Source organism: Chrysemys picta, chromosome 3 (genome assembly GCF_011386835.1).
Source record: "Chrysemys picta bellii isolate R12L10 chromosome 3, ASM1138683v2, whole genome shotgun sequence".
Classification (NCBI taxonomy): Eukaryota; Metazoa; Chordata; order Testudines; family Emydidae; genus Chrysemys; species Chrysemys picta.
Window position 1 is genome coordinate 104291311 of NC_088793.1, and position 24874 is coordinate 104316184.

General features: G+C 43.5%; 1 protein-coding gene across 5 annotated transcripts in view; it reads left to right on the plus strand.

Annotated features, from left to right (window-relative positions):
* Positions 1–24753, plus strand: part of PDE7B (phosphodiesterase 7B) — a 253289-nt gene extending 228536 nt beyond the window's left edge. For 4 of the 5 annotated variants that reach the window (XM_065588702.1, XM_042848187.2, XM_005280319.5 and 1 more), the window contains 5 exons: positions 12096–12187; positions 13322–13466; positions 15858–15954; positions 17308–17388; positions 20605–21841. In XM_065588702.1, coding sequence (XP_065444774.1) covers positions 12096–12187; positions 13322–13466; positions 15858–15954; positions 17308–17388; positions 20605–20822 — 633 coding nt within the window. In that variant the 3' untranslated portion in view covers positions 20823–21841. Of the gene's footprint in view, positions 1–12095; positions 12188–13321; positions 13467–15857; positions 15955–17307; positions 17389–20604 lie in introns of all 5 variants that reach the window. The other variant, XM_005280320.5, reaches the window with a different exon arrangement.
* Positions 24754–24874: the final 121 nt, after the last annotated feature.

Sequence of the window (24874 nt, forward strand, 5' to 3'; positions counted from 1 at the left end):
ATCTATGTATATAATATATCCATATATACAATATGTAATATATCCATATTATTAATGCACATATAAATCCATGTATGTTTATATGTCAGCTTTGGCTACTGTACTTAACTTCTTAGAAGCAGCAAGCCTGTGTACCCTGTAGTCAGCTGCAGCAGCATGTGGCATTGGAAAATCCTGACTCCCAACAGGCATAAGTGGAGTTAGGGTCAGGGAACTGGCTTTGGGGCTTTTCACGTCCAAGAAATACAAAAATGTGTGCACTGACCATGATCCCTGGCGCTCAAAACTCAGACAGTGAACTTGGACCTGTCAAAAAAAAAAATCTGGTGTATTAGTGATTGATAGAATTCTTTAAACCTTATACATTTTAGAACAATGAGGAGAGGGGTTGCTAAAGGCCATGTGCCTTTCTGAATACACTAAGCACGATGCAGCACAGTCCTGATTTAATAATTTGCTGAGTACTTAAAGACAGCGAAAGATTCTCTCTTCCTCCCCACCCCCATACCTCTCATCTGCCCCTCCCCCACCCCCACAGACACTTGTGGTTTTACAGATAAGATGGTGATTGTGTAACAGTTCAACTGTCCTTCTACCCTGAGATAAAGGAACAGACAGGGCCATGTGAGCCAAGGCCAGGACAGAGCAATGCTCACATAGCTATGACTTTGTGACAGGCTTAACTTGCTGAATCAGTTTATGACAAGTTATACCCAAACAGCAACCACAGCTAGGTTCTGCCTACATTATTTTGCTCCAGTCTCCTCTAAATGTCAGAACAATTGGATTGGAGGGGGGAGGAGGGGAGCCAAATGGCTGTGGAAGACAGGGTTAGGATCTGTCAAAAGAGAAATGGGGGAAAGCCATCTCAGACAAACCCTGAGTTCTGACAACAGAAAATAGAATCATAGAATATTAGGGTTGGAAGAGACCTCAGGAGGTCATCTAGTCCAATCCCCTGCTCATAGCAGGACCAATTCCCAACTAAATCATCCAAGCCAGGGCTTTGTCAAGCCTGACCTTAAAAACCTCTAAGGATGGATATTCCACCACCTCCCTAGGTAACTTTTTTCTTTCAACAGTCTACTTAATGTGCAGTCGTCCTCACTTCCTGTTAGGTTTTGATTTACCTCTGCACTACTGGGTTCCAGCCAGAAATAGGAGCCTTCTCACAGGGAAGCCCATTCTCATGTCATTCATAGCCCAGCTTTGTGGTTGTGAGAGATGTGGGTAACTCAGAGAAGCACCCAGATTTGGGGGATTTATTTACATCACTGAATCTTCTGAGGTTTGATCATCAGAAACATCACTGGTATTCTCATGACAGCCACCACCCTATTTGAGAACATTCTCTTCCACTTCTTTTGTGACTGTCTAAGGAACAATATAATTTTGGCCCCCAGTAATCTCATTATGATGGGCTACCCAGTATGGGAACTGTAACAATCCGTACCATGGGTTTTAGGTCCTAAACATAATGAAAGCTTCCTACAGCCAGCCATAAATATATCTGTCACGTAGAGGGTCAAATAAAGAGTTAAGCTTCCTCTAGATCATGAGTTAATTGTTAAGAAACACATCAGTTTGCAACACTAACCCACCACCTCCTAGTCCTCTCCCTGTTTGGTTTATATCCCCACAGGCTAAGGCAATCTGATACCTGTTAGCAATTAACCTTAATAAGTCAGCAGAGGGGTCCTTGGTGGAAAGCTGACAATTCTAATTGCTAGCAGCAGCTGTATGGTTTCTAGCTGCTTGCACTTAATGCTAGAGATGTATGGCTTCATGCTCAGCTGTCACTTGTTAACCTGATCTTTCTTTAGTTGTCCAGAGTGAACTTAAAATATGGGGGAGGAAAGGGGTGAAGAGAGAGACTGAGAGCTTTCATGCAATCTTGCTGTATAATGTTGGACCATGATGGGCAGTGGGTGAAGCTTCCCCTAGGGGAGGCTAACTCCCTGCCTGGCTTCTTCCACCGGTGGCCCCTCCCCCACTATGCCCCAGGGCCCACCCCTCCCTGGGTTGGCTCCCTCCCCACTTGGACCACCTGCCACCACTCTCACCGTGTCCCTCCTCTCCCGTCCCCTCCCCCACAAGGCCCCCCTGCTCACTGCGTCCCTCCTCTCCTCCACCCCCTTACCCTGTGAGGTCCCCTCCACCCCCGCCCCCCCCCCCAGTCTTTCCTCTCCTCCACCCCTCTCCCCCACAAGGGGGGGGGGTAAGGAGGGAGGTGGCAAGCAGCAGTCAGGGGGAGGTCTCATGGGGAGAGGGATGGAGGAGAAGAGGGATGCGGTGAGCAGCAGGGACCTGTGGAGAAGGGGGGTGGAGTGGACGACAGGAGGGACTCACCAGGCAGCAGCAGGTGGCAGTGGGGGGCCTCTGGGAAGGGGCAGAGCAGGGAGAAGAAGAGGGGTCCAGCATTGCCCAGACATACAGTAGCCTCCCCTGGCCTATTATACCTGCTGCCCATGCATGAGTATTTACAGAACTGAAAATACTCAAACTTTTTATTCTTCTAGTAGGAACTAAGTAATTATCATCATATCTTGCACTTCTATAGCAGCTTTCCTCAGAGAAATTCAGAGTACTTTCCGACATTAACTAATCAAATCCCATCTCTTTCCCTGAATATATAGAAGCATCTCACAGCTTTAGTAAAACAAAAAAACAAAAAAGAGCAGTGATACAAAGAATGAATTAGAACAGTAAATTCAGAAAATGTGAAAGAAATAAGAAAGAAAAATAGATAATGTGAGCATCTAGCTGGACCTGTTTTCCCATTTATTTCCCTCTCTCCTCTCAGATCTGCAGTAACATGATCTACCCAACTTTCTTCTTTCCACTTTAGTTACTAGGTACTAATAAATGGTGTGTCAAAGAAACAGTATGATAGAACTTGTAGAATGCAATAAGCATTTGTCATGGATGTCTCCTCAGCAACAGGACTTCTTGATAATAAGATAGTTCTGAGAAGAATTGTTATAGTTTATACTGTCACCATCCACCATCTTATGATAGGTCTGTATCTGTTGAGGGCAGATTGGAGGCATCTTGATGTCACTTTCATTATTTTAAAATTTATATTATGGCAGTGCCTAGTCAGGACTCCATGTGGTAGGCACTGTCTCTTAGTATGTGTTTGGACAGTGCTTGCCTCAAAGAGCTAACACACTATTTGTTGTATGATTCTGCAGGTACATCAGACTTTGGTCACTTATTCCTGTTTTTATATTTCCTCCTAACTAAAAATCATAGGTAACAAGGACAGATTAAAAGAAAATATGAATTATAGGAGGAACTGGTAGCAATATTGATAATTAAAGGTTGCCTGAAACTTTCCATTATAAGACCCTGTTTTCAATAGCTTATAACTTTGGTTGGACTGAAATTTTCCATGTCAGGTGTCTGTCTCAGACTAATTTTTTTTTAATTCTTATTTTTTATTTAAAGTTTCAGCTAAAACAGTTCAGCCATTTCTGAGAATGAGAGTGAAGAAAAATACATTGCTTTGCCCTTATTAAAAAAAAAACCTACCAACCATTTAATAGAGAAGTTCTAGCGCCTTTACGCTTTGCAGCAATGACTTGAAATTTCGCAGGGTGTTGCTGGGGGCATCAGCTCCTCATCTTTAAATTGCAGATTATATCACCCTCTCATTTCACAGGAGTGTTGTGAAGATAAATTCATTAATATTTATGAAGCATTTGTATACTTGAGTGATGAGCACCATAGAATAGCCCATGAGGAAATTAATAATTCTGCCTTCAGAGCAGGGTGTGAATAGTGTGCAATAAATAAGGCCTATGGCCACACATTGAACAATAAGTAAGCACCATCTGTTCTGCACTGAAAATTGGTAAGTGATCATGCCATTAAAGACTGTATCATAATGCATAAGCGCAAGAGGGTACAATTAAGGTTTCATAAGCTTTGTGGTCCCGTTTCCTCCTCCTCCCTCACCACACACTCTCTCATGATCCGTCCTCCATGCAGTCCCTCATGGTCCCACCACCTCGTCCATGCAATCGCTTGTGGTCCTTCCTCCTTATCTGCACAATCCCTCATGAGGTGGTTTCCTCCTCCTTCATGCAATCCTTCATGGACCCTCCTGTGCTGCCCGATCCCTCATGGTCCCTCCTCCTCCTTCATGCAATCTCTCATGGGCCCACCTTGTCCTCTTCTGCACCATCCCTCAAGGTCCCATCTCCTTCTCCTCCCCATGTGATCCTTTGTGGTCCGACCTCATCCTCTTCTGTACAACCCCTTGTGATCCTTCCTCTTCCATGTGATTCCTCGTGGTCCCTCCTCCACTACCTCACAATCCCTCACGGTCTTTCGTTCGCCACACAGGCCTTCATCCTCTCATCTCTTTCTCCTCCACACAATCCTTTGTGCTCCCGCCTCCTCTATTTGCATGTGATCCCTTGTCTCCTTCCACCATGCAATCCCTTGTGGTCCCATCTCTTCCTCTTCCACATGATCCCTGTGGTCCCACTCTCCTCCATGCACTCTCTTGTGGTCCATCCTTCTTCTACCTATGTGATTCCTCATGGTTCTTCCTCCCTGCAGTCCTTTGTGGTACCTACCTTTAGTCTTCTCCCTTGTCACTTTTCTTTTTGTGATGCCTCTTATCTCTCCCATACCTGCCCCTACAGAAACCAGAGCAGTTCCTTAATGAACTGACACCAGCCCTTCCCAAGCTCACACCTGACAGCAAGTGGGCAGGAGCTGCTGACGTCACAGCATTGTTGCATTATCTCATAGAATTAGGGTAGCTTCTCATGCATCCCCAGAATACCAGACAGTCCAGTACTTCCAAAAATGGCAGGTACCTGCCCCAGCCTGCATGACCCTGCCCTCGCGGGCGTGACCTTGAACGCACGGAGGATGCTATTTTTAAGAGCTTGCCACCCCACCAGTGTGACCTCATGAGTAAGGCTATGATTTAGTCATGGGTATTTTTAGTAAATGTCATGGGCAATAAATAAAAATTTGCAGCCTGTGACCTGTCCATGACTTATACTATAAATACCCCGAATAAATCTTGGGGGCAGGGGACCTCCCGCGGGAGCCACTGCTTGGTGGGGCCAGGGGCCCCAGCTGCCGGGGGCCACCGAACAGCAGCTGCTCCGGCCACCCCCAGGAGTGCTACTGGGGGGGAGAGGAGGGGGACCATAGGGCTGCTGCTCGGGGGGGGGCGCCAGCGCAGCCCAGCTGCCAGGGGCTGCCCCAGAACCGCTGCCGGGGGCCACCAACTAGCAGTTGCTCCGGCTGCCCCGGGGACCACTGCTGGGGAGGGGACCAGGAGCAGCTGCTCAGGAGGGGCGGGGAGCTGCTGCTTGGGTGTGGGGTGGGGCCTACATGGCACCAGCTGCCAGGGACCACCCCAGGACCACTGTCGGGGGCTACCGAGCATCGGCTACTCCAGACACCCCCGGGACCGCTACTGGGGGCTGCCCTGGGTCCGCTGCCGGGGGTTGCCAAGCTGCAGCTGCTCCAGCTGCCCCCGGGACTGCTGCTGGATGGCGGGGGTAGGGGCCACTGCTTAGGAGAGGGCCGGGGGCTGCTGCTTGAGGGTGGTGGCGGGGCTGCTGTTTGGGGGGGCAGGGCTAGCGCAGCACCAGCTGCTGGGGACCACCCCGGGACTGCTGTGAGTGACTGCTCTGGCTGCCCCCAGGACCGCTGCTTGGGGCGGGGGGATTGGGGGGATGAGGCCACTGCTTGTGAGAGGGCCAGTGCAGCACCAGATGCCGGGGGCCACCCCCTGGGACCGCTGGCAGGGGCCATCGAGCAGCAGCTACTCGCCCCCGGGACAGCTGTTACAGGGGGGTAGGGCTGCTGCTCGGTGGGGCCGGGGGGGGGCGCTACTTTGGGTGGGGGTAATGGGCAGCTGCTTAAGGGAGGGCCGGGGGGGGGCTACTGTTTGGGGGGGCAGTGACCACCGCAACAGCCACTGCTCGGGAGGTCCCCGGGGCCAGCTACCCAGGCTGCCCGACTAGAGGCTTGTGTGGCTGGCCCCAGGGCCACTCCAGCAGCAGCCAGTGCGGCTGGCTGCAGAGCCGCTCCAGCAGCGGCTAGTGTGGCTGTCCCCGGAGCCAACTGCTTGGGCAGCCTTGGGCTCAGCCACTCTGGCCACTGCAGTAGTCACGGAGGTCACGGAAAGTCACAGAATCCGTGATTTCCACAACCTCCATGACAGACATGGAACTCTACTCATGAACCATGTATGCAAGGTCACACCAGCTGGGGTGGAGCAGCACATTCTTCAAAATGGCAAACCATTTAAAAACAGGCCTGTCTGGCCTAAAACCAGACAAACAGCCTGCCTGCATGGGAAGAAATGTGTCAGGCACCAGGACGGGCCCAGCTAGTCTTGAATGCAGATTGTATTCCCATAGCACCCCTGCATCACTCAGTGCATAGGATTCAGTAATTGTTCAATATTTCTTTTTATCTTCATCATTTGTCTACCACAAACAGAAATTGAACCAACTACAAAGGGTGGCCCCAGGCCTTACTTACTGCTCACCACCCAAAGCCTGCACTGAATGCAGAAATTGGGTGGCACTGTGTAATGTAGAGATGCTTTCCCTTTTCCTCTCTGCTGGGAGAGGAGAGAAAACATATCCCTCTCTACCAGAGCCACAATGTTTCGTGGTTATTATCTAACTGCAAGCCTCAGCCCCACCACTTTGTTTGGGCACCAGTTGCAACGTTCCCTGCTACACAGTATGCAGAGTATATAGGTGTCTCATTAGACACTGTTAGAGTGTGTTGTGTTAGGAATATTATGGGATTAGGATCTTTGCATCTTCATATTATAAATCCAGGATACATTGGGCATCTTGGCTGCAAGTCACCTTGGAGGACTTGTGTAAAGACCCTCCCCATATCACTCATGTTCCAAAGAGGTTTGTGGAATGCAAGCTACACGGGGAGGTATTTACACCCTGTGTGCTGCAGAGAGCAGCAATGCACGGGCCAGGGGATCCAAAATGACTCTATTGTCCCCCACACACACACACACACAAGCCATGGGGAGGTACAGGAGATGCTCTTCCAGCTCACAGGATGCAGTAATAACTGCTGGGAGTGGCACTGCAGCCCTGCACCCTGCCTCTGAACTTGGGGCTGGATTTTGCTCTTCCCCTCCATAGTACCTCTACCTTTGTGTGCTTGAAATGAATTTCACACACTAAGAGCCACACACATCAGTAAATTAGATTGGTGCACATAGAACCTTGATGGAGTGGCAGAAGGAGAAGACTGCAACAGGGAGCCTGCTTGGTGGGGAGATGAAGCTGATATGATGGGGAGACTGGGACTGGCTGTGCAGGAAAACCAGGTATGGGAAGTCAATGAGGAATGTGGAGAAGGGACTGAGAGTCATTTGGATGGAGGTGAAGATTGAGATCCGACTAAGACTTTTGGCTGTAGGTCTTTTGTCTGCCTCCTTTGTTGCAGAAGTTGGAAGGTGTGTAATGAATGAGGCAGGGGACTGCAGGAAGAGAAAGGCTGGTCTCATGCTTAAAGCAGTTAAATGCTGCCCTGGGGAACTGGATTAGATCCCTGCCTCTGTCACAGAGTTCCTGTGTGGTGGTGGGCAAATCACCTAACCAAACTTTGCACAGGTGGTCACTAATTATGTGTTCCTCATTTTCTGGGTACCCAACTTCAAACCCTGGGGTATGTTTTACAGAAATACTGAGCACTCACAAGAACTGTAAAGGGCTATATAATCCCAAGTACAGAGCAAAATCAGGTTCTAGACTTCTCAAATTGGGTACTCAAAATGAATGAATATTTCTAACTTTAATCTCTCTGTACTACAGTTCCCCATCTGTAAAATGGGGCTAATACCACCTCCTTTTCTGGCAGGAGTATTATGGAAAGAAAGAAAGAAAGAAAAATATTTTTGAAGCACTCAGATACTATAGTGAGGAGCACCAGAGAAAAGTTCATGACTAAATTAATAATTCTGTCTTCAGAGCAGGATTTGAGTACTGTACAGTAATTAAGGTCTAGAGTCACGCATTGAACAATGAGGATAAAACAAAACACTGAATGGCTGTTCATTCATTGAAACTGTCCCTTATGTGTGTAATTTATTTATATCCACTGACAGCAAAGTCAAAGGAATGAGATAAAGATGTGTAAATAAGCATCCCCAGGAGCACTGCATAAGAAATGAAGACCAGGAGCTTAAATACCAGAAACTTGAAAAAACAAATTTGCCCTGAAATTACCTCCTCGTTTCTTCCATGCTTGCATATGTGTCTTGTCCATCCCGGTGTGATCCTTCTCACACATCTTTGTTTTATGCTTCGGGACATGTTCCCTCCCAATGCTTTCTGTAGGAGACCTGCATGCTAGAATACCAGGCTTCCTTCCAGGAAGTGCGTGCTCTTAGAATTTCAGGTCTCTAAACACATTCCCATAACCACCTCTCTGGAGCTATAAACAAATAGTTTCTCTCAGTTATGCTTCATCTCCATCTGACTCCTTAGTTCTCACCGTCAGCTTAAAAACGCACCCCAAAAGATGTCTGAATTCTCTCTTACCTAAACGACCCCAAGGGCATTGTGTTAATTCCACCATAGCCTTCCATGACTGACTGAGTCACTAGCCGGAGATCCCAGGAATTACCGATCTGGTGCTCTCCAGGAAAGCTGACTGAAAGTCTAAGGATAAAGTAATATATTTAATATAGAGCAGCCATCCAGAGATCCCAGCCAATAGGACCAGAAGCAGACAAAACAGGAACCTTTGGACACTCCATCTGAAACTGCAGAATGGTCTCTGACTTTCTTTGCCCTGCGCTGATTGACTGTTCATGAGGAGGAGCCAGGAGGGTTGGAGCAATCTCTTCACTTCAGCTTCACTCCATACCTGCCCCTTCTATGCTCTCCTCCCCCGCCCCATCCCTCCCACACTTTTCCCTTTTCTTTCTATTTAGCTGATCCCCTAACTAAACCCTCCCAAAAAACAAAAACAAACAAAATCATGGCACTAACATGATCTTTGTTGCCATCACATTGGTCACACTGGTTGTTTGTTTTCACCATTCCCCCATCCTGTGTCTGTCTTGTCTATTTAGACAACATTGTCTCATTGTTTCCCTGTACTCTCCAGCTGGTCTGTCTGTACCCACCCATCTGTTGGGCTCTGGTCTTAGACTTAGACTGTACACTGTTTGAGGCAGGGAATACCTTTTTTGTTCTGTGTTTGTACAGCACCTATGAGGTTCTGGCCCATGACTAGGGCTCCTAGGCATTATAGTAATACAAATAAATAATAATAGTAATAGACAATGTTACCAGACCGTGTCAAAATCAGCCTGGCTTCTGTAAGGGAAATGAGTGCCTCTAAAAAGTAAAAGGTAATAGATGAAGGTGACCCAGTGGGCATCATTTAGATAGATTTTCTAAAAGCTTCTAAGAAGGTATATTCTTGGAGACTCTGCGGGAAAACAACTAAGCATGGAGGAAAGTCTTATCAGGGCAGATTCCAAACTGGTTAAGCAATAGCAAAGTAATAATGGTGACTGACTGTTCCCCTGAATGGAGACAGATTAATTGTGGAGAGGTCCAGAAGTCATTACCGGCGTTATTAACAAACAAATGTTACCGCGGACTAAATCCTCCAGTCTACGGCTTTGTCTGCACTACACAGCTTTTAGTACGGCCATGTTGCTAAAAGTCGGGCAGTGTAAATGCTGTTTGTTGGCACTTTTGCCAGCAAAATACTTCCACCCCATACAAGCGGGGTTCGCGTTGTCGACAGGAGAGCGCTCCTGCCAACAACGAGCCGTTTACACTGCCACTTGCTGTGGCAAAACTTTTGCCTTTCGGGGGGAGGCATTTTTAAGCACCTGTGAACAATAAAAGTTTTGTCTTTCCATTGGCAGTGTAGACAAAGCCTAAGTGAGAGCCACAAAAGGCCCCAATCAGAGCAAATTCAATGTGATTCTGTTGCACTGAGGTAAAGGGCATGGCACAGAGAGCCACACAGGAGGCAATGGCATCCACAGTGGCCCTGCAGAAGGGACTTTAAGAGACAGTAAATCCCATCCTGGCCAATGAAGATCTGGTCTTAGTAGAATTCCTTTGTCACCTCTTAGCTGGATTACAGCAACACAATATACCTGGGCATGAAGCCTTCAGCTCTTAGGAAACTCCAACTAGTACAAAACACTGCAGCGCATCTGCTCAGCCACACAGGCTCCCATCACATCTGTCCTCTGCCTTTCTCATAGAATTTCATAGGTGAAAATTCCTGCTTAGACTCAATTATTTTGAGTAGTCAAAGCTATAGGACTATAAGAGACAGTCCTGATGTATTTAAATACATTAGGTAATTGGGCAGCAAGAGAATGGATAACATTTAATTTGGCTAAATAAACAGTAATATACAGTGTCAAAAGTAATCTGAAATTTGCATTAAAAGCCATACTCCCCAAATCCATGAGCTCCTCAGAGGAAAAAGACTAGGAAGTCATTCTAGATATCTCAAGGTCTTCTAACTTCTTTGTGAAAGTCCATTGTATGCCCCTTGGTTGTTCTGTGGTCTCTCTCATTACCCCATCTACTACCAGTAAAAGGATCATGGGTTACACAAGGGATCCTTGTCTGACACCAGTATTAACCTCAGACGGCGTAGTCAGTTTGCTGTTATGTATTATTTTGCATGTCGTATTTTCATAGAAGCTCTGAATGATGCAAACTGTATTAATCAGGGCAATTAAACTTCAAGATATGTGGCACAAGCTGGTTGGGAGGAGGGGCTACAGCTATGGTAAGCCCAGCAAGTGGAATGCAAAGCCCTGTAGGCTCTCACTTTTGCCTCTTTCCTTTCAACTGCTCCAACTCCACATGTGAGTGGAACCTCAATATGAAATTGACTGGCTCTTTTGACAGTTTCATTTTGAGTCTCAGCCTCACCTGGGAACAGAGAAAAGTGATGCTGACAAGGTATCTTGCCAATTTCACGTTGAGGTTCCATTTGCAAAGGAACTGCTATCCTGTATCAGACCTAGGGGCCTCATATCTTGTCTCCCACGGTAGCCGGTACCCAATATTTTAGAAGAAGGTGCAATAAGGTGTAATAGGCAATAACTTGTCCACAAGGAAAGCTATTTTCCTAACCCTCAGTAATTAAAAACTAGTTCATGTCCTGAAATATGAGGCCGTATATCTCTTCCAAAACTTTTCTGGGTTTGTTTTAATCTTACCTTTAGCATCTCTGGATCTGTATGCTATCCATGGATATTTTCCCATTCTTTTTTTAAATCTGCTCAGCTTTTGGCCTGACTGATATCTTGTGTCAATGAGTTCCACAGCCTAATTTGTGTTGCAAAAGAAAGTATTTCCTTTGATCAGTTCTAAATTTTGTTGCTTTTTCGTTTAATTGAACATGTGGGGAGGAAAAGATGTGAGGATGGTCTGAGCAGAACAAGTTACTAGGAAAAAGAGCAAATTCTAAGCAGAGCAGGCTAATAGGTGCAGCATAGCATGATGGGCATAGAGAGGCAAAGATGTAAAAGAAGGAAGGAAATAGGAAAGGGAGGCATATTCTGGAATGAAAAAGAGAGAGAAACAAGAGAGCAGGGGAGAAAGAGAAGAGAAAAGATGGAAACTGAACAAAAAAAGGAACAAAAATAGTAGAAGGGACAGATACATCACTTATGATGTTACTAAAACACTGTGAAAAATGAATTTGTTTAACGGCTCATCTGTACTATTTGTTTCTTTGCAACTATTTAATAAACAAATGGTGTTGTGAATTTTTTAAAGTTCCCTTAGTGCATGCCAAGGTCTCAAAAATAATAGTGTGTTTGAGGTACTCAGCAGTAGGAAGACCTCTGAATCCTGGCATGACCTGATTGCCTGATGTTTGGCATACCTATAGCATTTAAGTTAGCTAGGCACTTCATGGGATTTGGGGTCTTTGGCTGCAGTATCAGGTGTTGTCCACTGGTAGCAGCAGGAAACGTGATTAGATGGATCACTTATAAGGTCTGGCAAATCTTACGCATTTCTGTTAAATGTGGGAAATCTATCTATGTCTTTTTATTTCCTTACCTCCTTCCTCCTCAGAATGTCTCTGTGTTAGAAAATCATCACTGGAGATCAACAATAGGCATGCTTCGAGAATCAAGGCTCCTTGCCCATCTACCAAAGGAAATGACGTAAGTGCCACCCATGTGAAACATGCTGATAAATTCCATGGAGAACAAACCAATGGCCTATTTCATTGCTTGATTAAAAACCATAAGCAGAGAGGCCAAAGGCTGATTGTAGGCTGAGCTAGTGTCTCACCTGCTCCTGAAGGTGATGTAAAGCACATTGGCCTGGTAGCGTGGGATGCACCTGGGCTGGGGCTTCATAGGAATATTACCTAAAAGTTTGTCACTGTTGCTAATACTTGCTCAGCTGCACCAATATTAGCATTGTTAGCAGTCTCAATGCTGAGAAGGCACCGATGGCCACCCATTGTGGGTTTTTTTTTTTACACCATATCAATTAAACCTGCTCAGCATTAGTGTTAACAATGGTGGGAAATAGAAGACACCACTAGTGTAGATATGCCCTAGGTGTCTCCCACACCCTACCAGAAGAATGTGCTTCAAATCTGACTGTCTCTGAGCAGAGGGAGATAGCAAAGTCAGCAGAAAGAACAGAGACTGAATGTAGGCGGAGCTGACTGTAGTGTGTTGGTTTTTGCTGCAGTTGTTTGTGTGTACGTGTGCACAGTATTGATCCTTGGGAAATGTATAGAAACACATTTTTCACACGAACCACCAAGCAGCTCTCCAGTGTTACGTTTTAATCACTGGTGACTTGGGAAGAATACAAACAGATTATATAGAAAGGACAGGCTTTCTATCCCATTAGTAATTTCCTAAATCATCCAATCCCCTTCTTCTCAGTCCTTCTTTAAAGAAATAATGTACAATGCCTTGGCGTTTGTGTGGCTGCCAATCTAAAACCCTATGACATTAATTCTTCTAGATGCCTTTCGTGTTCACCCAATAACACATCCTGCTGTTTAGTTTGCATTCTTCACAATACTTTATGGAAGCTCCCTGGGCAATTTACACCAACATGATTATTCTGCCACACTGCCTATTCCTCATGCATCCCATTGCCAGCTAAACTGCTGGTCTCCTGCAAGCTATCCCAATGGAGAACAATGAAGTGGAGTCCATCTGCTAGCTGGAGTCATCACAAAATACTTAGAAGGAGGCAGACTATGAAGTGGTTTAAAACCATTGATGTTCAACAATCCCATATTCAAAAGGGCTCATTTTTCTTGCCTACAGCCAGGATATCGAACAGCAGCTGGGCTCCCTCATCTTGGCAACAGACATCAATAGACAGAATGAGTTTTTGACCCGGTTGAAAGCTCACCTCGAAAATAAGGATCTGAGATTGGAGGATGCACCAGACAGACATTTTATGCTGCAGGTACTTTTTTTTTCCCTTAAAGGAACAGTGTATGTATGTTAGCTCAGCCTCAGGGTACCCTTTACCCGCCGTCTTAATTGCTTTGCTGCTGTCACCTAACATGTTTCAAAGCAAGCAAAAACATACCTCCAGTACTTCCCAATATACCAAGTGTTACATTATAATCCGAATATAGCAGATGCAGCAAAGGATCAACTATTATTCACCTCTTGAGTTGCAGGCCACTTTGTCTCTTGCCATGTCTCTCTCCCCTTGACTATTTCCCCTGTCATCAGGGCCGGCGCAACCCATTAGGCGACCTAGGTGGTCGCCTACGGCGCTAACATTTGGGGGGCGGCGACCGCGGCAGCCGGATCTTCAGCCGCCGCGGTCGTCGGTGGTATTTTGGGGGCTGGACCTTCCGCTGCCTCTGTCAGGAGTGGCATTTCAGGTGCGGGACCTCTGTTGGGGGTGGCATTTTGGGGGCGGGACCTTCCGCCGCCTAGGGCGGCAAAAAAGCTGGCGGCGCTCCTGCCCGTCAGGGCAACTGCTACTTCAGCAGAAGGTAGGAAGCTCAGTCTCTTACTCCAGCCACTGACAATGCTTTTTCACAGAGGAGTTGGTAGTAGGTGCCTGAGCAGTGGTCACTTCGTTGATGCTCCTAATCTCCATCTGCATGGAGGAAACCACTGCCGTGGCAGTTCTTCCACAGATAATGAAAGAACCAAATCTAATTTAAAATCAAATGGACTCAAATTGCTTCTTCCAGCTATACTGCAGTAGTTAATGGTATCTTCAGAACAAATTTCCACCCATTACATCACCTTCACTATTAACCTAAAGGTAGCTGTATGCTGCATTTTTTCTGTAGAAATAGCACCACACGAAGCTGCGTGCTCTTAAATAGCTCCTAAATAGCTTTTATCATACAAAACACCTCAAGTAATTATCATCCGTTAAAAACAAACTCTAATCGCTGCCAGCTTAAAATGCTTTGCTGAGGTACTGCTGGGGTCGGGTGAGGGAAGGAATGGTATTCAGGTAACTACTCCTTCAGAAAAGTAATATATGAACTAGTTTGCCTATCTTGCCTCCTTGAACAAAATGTCTTAGGCCTGGTTTCTTCATGGACCACTACATTTAGGCAATGGGTTTGTAATCATGCTTCACGACAGATCAGGCAAATTGATGGTGCAAAATGCAGCATTGGTTCCAGTGGAGAAAACATGAAAAACAACTGTTCTTTCCTGTGAAAATTCATACTTGTGAATTGGGGGAGGGTGCTACCACTTCCTCAAGGTCTCTTGGATTAAACTGACTGCCTCAATATTACTTATAAAACATACTTTAGTAGTTTACTTCTTTATACCCATTTTACAGATGAGGAAACTGGGGCTCAGAGAACATAAGTGATTTTCTTATGGTCACAAAGCTAGTTAGTGTCCAGCCAGAATTAGAATGCAGGTCTCTTGCTTTCTAGTCCCATGTCTAAATGACTAGAGTCCACGGTGCCTACCAAATAAGTTGCACCCTTTCTCCACCTCCATTTATTTTCTAGAAAGGAGGTAATGACCTTTACCATAGGTGAAATCTGCAATCCCTATGTCTTTGGCATCTGCACCAGCATTTTGCCCTATCTGTCATGAAGTCTAATAATAAACCCATCAACTAGACATACTTTGTCCAGGAAGAAAGCACACAGAAGACATTTTGTTTCAAGGAGGCAAGACTGGCAGATTATTGCATATCTTACTCTTCTGAAGAAGCAGCAGCAGCTACTTGATTATAATTCCTTCCCTTGCCAATCCTACCCCAGCTCTACCTCAGCAAAGCATTTTCAACTGTTAGCAAGGTAAAAACAAGTCAGGGCAAACCACAAGGTCCTTTGCTTAGCTCAGTAAACAAAAACACAGCTGACCCTCTGAGCTGACTCTATACACATATTAAACCCAAGCATAATCAAAGTGATATGTAAGGTCACTCACTGACACCATAAAGAAGTGATGCCCAAATAGTTTCACACTGGCTTGGCTCTTCATTTCCTTGTCCTCATTGATGGATGCCAAGGCAGGCAGTCAGCAGGAGTCAGCCTGAAGCTTTTGTTGGCTTGCCCACCACCAGTCATATCCAAGAGGCTGTGCACACTTGGAATGTGGTGCTTCTCTCGTTCTCGCTACTATAAAATGGGGCTCTGAATGAAGGTTTTGTTACAGGCTTGAATAAGTGCTGTTTCCTGAAGCGGCACATTTGGGCAGGGCTCAGTTTCTATAATGTATTCTTGAATCCATCTTGGCAGCACGCTTGCAGGACCCAGCAGTTTCACGGCACCTCAGAGTGCAATAAATTCACTGCTGAACGATCGCTAGCTAATCATTTCTTCTCCCCACCACCACTCTCCTCCTTTACTTTCAGATCGCGCTGAAGTGTGCTGACATTTGCAATCCTTGCCGGCTCTGGCAGATGAGCAAGCAGTGGAGTGAAAGGGTCTGTGAGGAATTCTACCGGCAAGGTCAGCCCTCTGACATACTGAATTCTCCTTTCTCTTTGTTCTTTAAGGCACTTAATGTGATAAGAGAGAAATTGGCTAATCTCAAGTGGCGTTTGCTCTGCAATCAACTGCCCAATTCTCCTCTGAAATCTCCAAAAAAATATGATGACGAGCAGAAATGTGGCCTTATTTTGCACGTGGTTGGTAGTGAGGGGCAAGAGGAGGAAATGAAATAGAAGAGAAGCGGGTATTTCTTTGATCTGATTGCCCCTGTAAGACGGTGTCAGTGAGGGTGGTTCTGCTGTGCCTTGAACCTTTAATTAACTGTACAAAATCTCTGGTCATTGTTATCCGCTCTGAGCTGAAACTCCCATGGGTATGTACTGCTCAGAAATTACACAGCCATCACTTGTTTTCCTTTGCTTTCCAAAATATAACTACAGTTCCTACCGTTAGAGTGTTACATTTGCTTTTTCCTTCTCCTCTACTTACAGTTGCAGGAAACTAGACACAGTCTGAACATGCTCACCACTAAGCCAAGTTCTAATGAAATCTAGGGGGCCTAACTGTAAACATTTTCTAACCCCTACTAAGAGCAAAGCTAAACATGGTTTTTAACATGGTAACGACATACCATTTGGCTCCATCTGCACAGGCCAGGCCAGATTGTACTACAACACAGTGAGGATGTAGTGGAATTTAATCACTGTTAAATCCTTTTTTAGTAGTATTAACAGAGCCTAAAGGAAGGGGTAAAGATGGTAGAAGAGCAAGCGTAGTGCTCTGGCGTACTGAATTTATTGACATTTCATGTCCACACTACAAATTTAAACCAGAACTGAGCATGGTTGTCAGCAATAGCTGGCCTTTATAGGCAGTTTCACACCAGAGTAGTCACATGGTGGTAAAAACACCCAAGCCAATCCACACTAGTGCTTATACCACTGCTAGCATTTCAAACTCTCATATACTTCATCCTGGGTTTTCTTAGCTGTGTTGTCCCAGAGAGTACAGCTGTCTCGGCAGGTCATGGGTTGAGATACATTCCACTCTGATTTCGATGAACCAGAGGATCATCCTGCTTACAGTTATTTCCTGTGACATCTTAAATTGTTGGTTTTATTTGTTTAGGCGTGTATAACAGGCCCTGCCTCAGATTTCTAACTGCAGATTTCTATGTGGAACCATTGTATGATCATGTTGAGACTTGCAGTCTCTCTTTAAAACGGTGAGGTCCATCAGGGCATCAAATGGAGATGAAATGTAAGGGTTAATTCTCCTAGGATTTGCTGTTCCATCCATATTATAAGGAATAAAATATCATATTCAATATTGCCAAGTGGCAAAAATGTTGTTCTCCTTTCTTTTTGGTAGGTGATCTGGAACAAAAATTTGAATTGGAAATAAGCCCTCTTTGTAATCAGCAGAAGGACTCCATACCTAGTATACAAATTGGTGAGCTTCACTTTCATTCTTTTGTCTCTTTCTCCTCCCCCCCCCTCCACCCTGAAGGTGCAACACAAGCTAAGCAGAAGATAGCTGTGTAGTTTTATACCAAAAACTTCAATAACCCCAGGAGTAACATTGGATGAAAATAAAACCCATTTGCCAAGCAGGCCAGATAAACCAAGAGCAAGGCTGAGTGCAGCCGTAATATAAACAAGCAAAGGAGTGACACAGCGGCGAGGATGAATGGTCCTCAAAGAGAAGTTCAGACAGCTGCAGCATGATCCCACTTAGTGAAATATGCCACTTGTTTGCTGTGATAGTCCTGAGTGAAGTAAAGCGGATCCATCCAAAGTGACACAGGCTTTCCCTCCGCCACAAGAACTGAATTTGCTGCCTCCACAGCCTTCCCATCCCAGAAATGGGCTGAAGGTTAAGCTCAGGCTCCAGTGCACTCTTTGTAGACCACCCAAACAGCCCAATGGTTTATTTTTACTCAGTGTTTTCAAAATGCACTTTGTTTCAGACAATGTGCATGACTGAGCAGTTGTGTAACCTTTCAGATACTGTGCCAAACATTCACCATTGAAGAATTGTGTTCTTTACATTTTGTTTGCTCCTTCTCCCCTACTCCAAGCCATGAAACACATGAGCTGGAAACAAGTTGAAAAACATGATAGTAAATAACTGATGGTTTTGAATCTCCCTTTGTAATTGCTTTGAGTTGGGCAATTCTGATTCACTCCACCACTGAGATCAAGTTCATCTTAGCTGATATGAAACATTGCTTTGAAATAATCTTTTCCTACAGAGCAGCAGCATTAGTAACAGATTTCACAAAGAGTGAAATTGAAACAGACCTTTCTAGATTGTGAGATTCACATAGGGAATACAAATAATTATGTTAGCAGTGGCTAAATAAGGCAATACTAGAAAAACCAAGGGACATTCAGCTCTTCACATTGTTGGGTTCAGACCATACCCCTAATAGCACCATTGGTTCCAGCAGGCACTGACACACAGCAATGATGTTAATTGTACCAGCCCTTTCCCAATGTACATATCAGGAGTTATTACCTTCATGAGATTGGGATTATATATCAGTGGCAACATTCAGGCAAATAGGTTTGCTTGTCCAAAACATTGCTTCACTTTTTCCTTACGGTGGTTCTCTCTTACCATATGTGTGAGACGCAAACCTCTGAGAAAGCCACCAGATGCCAGGAAGCAAGGAACCAGGAGTCAGAAAACCCAGGTTCTAATTCTAGATTTGACACTCTCCTTTTCTGACCTTTGACCTTCTTGGGCCTCAGTTTCCCTACTTGTAAGGCAAGGATAACCATAACTATTCATATGTGTGTGTTATGAGGAGTAATAAATGTCTGAAGCTGTTTTGGGCCAGATGCTAACTACCTTTATTTTTCTTATTTCAGTGAAAATTAGAGCCTTTTTTTAAGAGGCTCCGATTTCTTCTCAGATTAAGTTTGTGAAGATAAATGAGGGAAGTAACACAGTATTGGCAGAAATATATAAGCAAGGAACTCAAAAGTATACGTACGGACATAGTTTACTGAATTATATATAAATTAATATTCCAGAATGCCACTTACTGTGAAAATGAGTAAATATAATAAAAAACAAAAAAGATATATTGATATATTTTTAAAATACAGCAAAACATCTCTGATCAGCACTACTTCACACAATATGGTTGTTTCACCTTGTTTCTCAGCTAAGATTGAACAGGAAAGTGCTATAGCGTGGTCTCATTAGAATATTAAGACTTGATTGGTGATATGTGTAATACTTCTGAATTGTAGTAAATGTTCCATTTTGTAAAAGTAAACTAAATATGTCTGATGAACAGAGCACATTTTATGATGCATTATGCTTGCATTGTGTTGGTTCATTTATTTACAAAATTCTTTTAATCTGCCATGGGTCTCCCAGTCAGCAGTGCAAATTTATAAACATCTCCTATGCTGCATTATTACACAACCAGTGCAATCAATAGCTTCAGGAGAAACTGAAAGCAGAACTTTAGTTTAACAGCCTGCTTTTGAGATCAAACTGCAGTCATGGCCTTCATTTGTTTTCTCTTCCATCAAAAGTGATTTTGGTCATATAAAAAAGTATTAAATCCTCCTCAGTTAGAGATGTAATTAAAATATTCACTGTGCCTGTGCACACTTTTGCTACCATAGCTGCTGCAGGGTGAAAAGTGATGTGGATGATAAAATCCCTCCCTCTATCCACAGGTTCGAAAAATGATACAGTACCTTCCCAACATTCAGAGATACTAGATCATTTCCATGTTATAGACCAACATACAGCTCTAACCCACTATCCTGGCATGCACACTGCCATACACAAAAGGGCCATTCTGTGACCTTTTAATCCAGTTTATGTTACAAGAACCCACAGCCTCTGACTAAACAGAACCAAAACCCAAAACATTAATTGTGCTGCTGCAGCTCTTTCCAAATAAGAGCATAAGTTCATTTTTGACTCAGGGATTTGCACTTGGACTAAGCTTTGTAAATAACTCCATTAATGTACAGCTCAGAAGTAGACCATAAGAGTCATGATTCACATGGTATATACAAAAAGAACAGGAGTACTTGTGGCACCTTAGAGACTAACAAATTTATTAGAGCATAAGCTTTCGTGGACTACAGCCCACTTCTTCGGATGCATAAGAAGTGGGCTGTAGTCCACAAAAGCTTATGCTCTAATAAATTTGTTAGTCTCTAAGGTGCCACAAGTACTCCTGTTCTTTTTGCGGATACAGACTAACACGGCTGCTACTCTGAAACATGGTATATACAAACACACATACAGTGAAACCTGTCTTGAGCAACCATTCAAGGGAAGGATAAAAATCAGCTGCTTAAAAAAAGTCTAATATAGGTAGAGTAGAATTGTACACAGTAAGTCAGAGAATATTTTAGAGAGATTTCAGGACAGGAGGTTGCCTGAAAAGGGTGCTGTCTTATACAGGTTTCAATTATTATACAGACAGAGCCAACCAATCTGACTTTGCAATGGTCCTAGAGGATACATATTCCATAACCATCAGTTTAAGGGTGTGAGTTAGAGGCTTATTTGTTACTTGTCTCTGGGGTTCTGTGACTTTGTTCACTGCACTTTAACCATTCAAACTGCAGGGAAAGGCATTTGGTGAATGATACTGCTCCTTACATGTCTTGTCTTGTGTTTCCCCAGGTTTCATGACCTACATCGTAGAGCCGCTCTTTGAGGAATGGGCCAGGTTTACAGGAGACACTCCCCTATCTGAAAATATGCTAAGCCATCTCAGGAGGAACAAGGCCAAGTGGAGGAGTTTGCTCCACAAGCAACACAGCAGTAGCCGGAGCAATGACCACTCAGGTCAAGTGACTGAAAATGAAGAGCAGACTTTAAATGAAGGCGACATCCCATAGTGCCAGTTTTGACTCTTCCTTATAGTACTGCTGCATCGTCTTTGTTAGTCACAACAGTAAGCCAAATTGTCAGGAACTGCGAGGCGGTCATCAACAATGTGGAAAGGGAAGAAAAAGGGAAGCAGAAGTTATAAGGGTCCTCATGAATAAACCCACCCTACTTCTGAGTTTCAAATCTGAGCTCCTTTGAATTCACTCCCTCCTCTTCCTTATCCTTCTACGTATATCTGAAGCCATTCATCACTTCTGATCATTAACTGCTTGAATAAGGAACTCCGTTCAGTAGTGATGAAGCTGGGCCAGTAAATGGCTACCAACTAACAGGGAGGATTAGAGAGAAAGCATGGGAGACGCCAACATATTTCATTCACCCTGGCTCATATTGTGATAGGTAGCTGTATATAGGCCCAGAGCGCCATACACAGTTTTAAGTCTGGCAGCTGGACTGCGCATTAAACCACCAGCATCTTCAGAACTCAGAGGACATTGGCTGAGTGAAAGTGCACAGAGGAGAGAATCTCATTATTTTAATAATTAAAATAATTAAAAAACCTTTTTAACTTTTGTATTCTGTGCACTAGACAACAGATCAAGAAACCTTGGACTGAGGTAACTCTATGTACATACAACTCAAGTGAGACAAGGCTCATTTGGTTAATCATTTTTATGCCACTTTAGATAAGAGACGGATATCTTCTCACTGTAGGGAACAACAGTCCCTAGCAAATGAAAGGGAAGGTGTTGTACAGTCTAAACCTTTGCAACATTATCAGATCTATCTTTTTGATGACTCTGTTTCAATGACATGTTTATATCCATGTGTACATTTTCTGTAAATACAAAGCGCTACTGATTCCCATGCCAAAATACTGAAGTATTATGGGATTGCTACCTGTATAAACAATGGCACTGTGAACAGAATACTGTTAGTTTTAATACAAGAGAAAGCATTTGTAAATATGGTAAAGAGTTTATTAATACACTATTGTTTGCAGATAAAGGCCTTAACTTTTAGCATCCTTCACTGCTAGCTGTTCAAATCATAGCATCTGAACTATCTTTTCATTTTCAGCCTTCCAGCAGAGGTCATAAAAGAATGAAATCTGTCAGGGCATTTTCTGGAAACTTCACATGCATTCCATATGAATTCATATTGTTTAATCTATGGCATAGTGCACATTCAGTCTAATCAGCTGCTTCACAAAGCCTGAAGATATTTTTTTTTAAACCACAGCAATATTACACAATCTATTTTACAGTTCAAACTGGTAAACATATAGTCATGAGTTTTAATTTTTATTAAGTAGCAAAGTAGTCTACAATGCCAGACACACCCAAGTGAGGGTTGGATGCTGGTTTTGATCCTGGCATTCTGGCAGTTCTAGATTCCATTTGCTTTCTCAAATGATGCAGAACTGTAATGTCACTTTTTAGTTATTTATTTTTTAGTCTTTAGATAAGTTTTTAGGTATTTTCCCCCATCTTAATAAAAATACTTTACCCAGATTTTATCATTTTTAAATCTCACTTAATGAGTGAAAATACGTTGTAGCCAATCTAGTAAGTTCCTGCTTAACTATTACTGGAAGTAGTTATGTGGGAGCTTCCCCTTCTCGCTTCCAATATTTTGAAAGATATGCATTGTAGCCTACCCCATAAACATCCTCTGTTGGGACATTCATTGGAACCTCTTCCTTAAGTTCCTCCAGTCAGATGAGACTTCGACCTGGGGCACTAACTCGTGTTAGTCAGGTGTTTGTTTTTAGTGTGTTACTCTAATAGCAAGTGCAATGCTGTTACATAACTTTTCTACTCAAAATTGTGTCAATCTTATTTAAAGAGTTTTCTGTTAGAAAGATGTCCTCCATTTCAGGCTCCATAGTAGTACAATTGTATTGTGTGACATGATTGCCTTGGAGAGAGAGCAACATAGGCCAATACAGTTTATAGAGAACGTTTGAAAATGATGTGTTTACTCTTGGTGTAAAAGTGCAAGGTAATAAGGGATATTTTAATTATAAAAAGGCTAAATGATGTTGTTAGAGGTAAAATTTTCATACTCATAAGAGATCCAATCAGGGCATAATCTAAGTTTTAGTAAAGAAGGTTATGCATCTAATGAGTAATATATGTGTAGAATCATTTGGTGGAGAAGGGGACTGAAGCACATAGTGAAGTATAAAGGTGAAATTTAGATAACACTGGAAAGATGAAGCATGTTGGGCCAGATAGCTTGGTCCTCACCTATCATTTTATATTGTGTGGCAGCAGATAATGGACAATGAGAACATTTTTTTTCCTCAAGCCTTCCAAGCAGGACACACATCACATTGCAGTTTGCTATTTGATCTTACTAACAGTGCCTGCAATTCAGGGAGGGAGGAACCACTGCTTAAGTAGTGGAACAAGAGTATGTTCCCTTCCTTCCAAAACACAATTGTTGCCTTTTCCGTGACCGAAGTGAATGCCCCTTCTATTGTTTGTTAGCCTGTACTGCTGCATTCTTTTAGGACCTATTTTTCCTCCTGATACTCCATAGGTTTAGAATAAGTCAGGACGTGGTACTTACAACACAGAGCCCTTGAAGGATAAACAGCACTTTAGAAGATAAAAAACCTACCTAAGTCCCTCCAGAAGTGGGAAAGAGAATGCCCCTTCCCTTTTGTTTTTAATTATAAATGTAAACCTCTCTCCAGTTAGTTTGGAAGATTTTTTTTTAAAGCTGTTCTATAGCTTTGAATGAAACAAGTCTATTCAATATTGTATGTTGCCAGCTGTTTCTGTTGCTACATGCTAGTAGAGATAGTCAGATCATTGTGGCATTTCATACTTTAATTTGCTGTTCTGAGGAGTCTGTAGAAAATAGATCCTGGGGCAGATTTTTGCACAGTCAGAGGCCTGCTATGATGTCCACAGTACAATCTGGACTTTTGTTATTAGCACCTAAAATCTGTTATTCATGTCAACCCTTATAAAGTTAAAGTTCCTAACTACTCTAAACTGAAAGAGCTGCTCTTAAAAATAGATGAGGACTTCTTTTCATGAAACTGAAATGCACACACCTGCAAAGTTGCAAACAATAACCTTTACTAGTGAAACAATACTTGAAAGAAATTCAGGCTGGCTTCAGCATCTACCTAAATGACATGTAAATCAAAGGAATTATACTAGCCATGGTCTATCTAAGCCAGTTTGCCTCAGGGGCTCCAGACCAGTTCAGATCAAAAGAGGGCTGTGAAGTGAGCCCTGGGAGCAGGTGCCTGCCAACCAGACAGTTTGGGGCTCTGCGCTGAAAAGCAGGGATTCTTGGTGAGTTCCACCATTTATTTTCCCCATGGAAGACGTCTGACTGCACTTGATGCACTCAGTTCAACACCACCAGCAACTAAATATACACTGTTGATTCATGTGTTATATATTGTCTTGTTTGGAGCACAGAAATACTTGTAAAACCCCAGGCTGGGAATGGGGCAATAGAATGGAAAGGGGTAGGGAAAAATTAAACATTTGCACAGAAGAGGAGGATATGGACTTTTGTCCCGTTAGCTGCATTTGACACTTTATAGAAGACCTATGTACATGAATTCTTACTTCTTCTAAGAGGGTCTGTTGGGGCTGCACAGCTCAAGTTCAAGAGTTTTCTAGTTGGGTTCGCTTTTTAGAAGTACATACTGAAAAGAGCTCTCAAGCATACTGCTACACAAAAATATACATCACTTATCTTGGTTAAAACCCACATTTATTTTCTTAAAGGAACGATTATGTACTGCCATAGATGTGAATGCTGTAATTAAAAATTAATTAAAGCAAGGAAAATAGTTTAATTAGACTATTAGCCTTGATTCATAAAACATATAAGCACGCTTTTTGCTATATCAGAGCTTTAAATAGCAGCAGCGGATCAACATTTAGACCACTAATGAAAGAAAAAGGAAAGAAATACAGAAGTAAACATGAGAGAGAGAGACAGACATTGTGGCAGGTCACTGTTTTAGCCCAAGACAATCTTCATATTTTAAACAAAACAAATGCAAGAAAAGTAGACAAGTTAC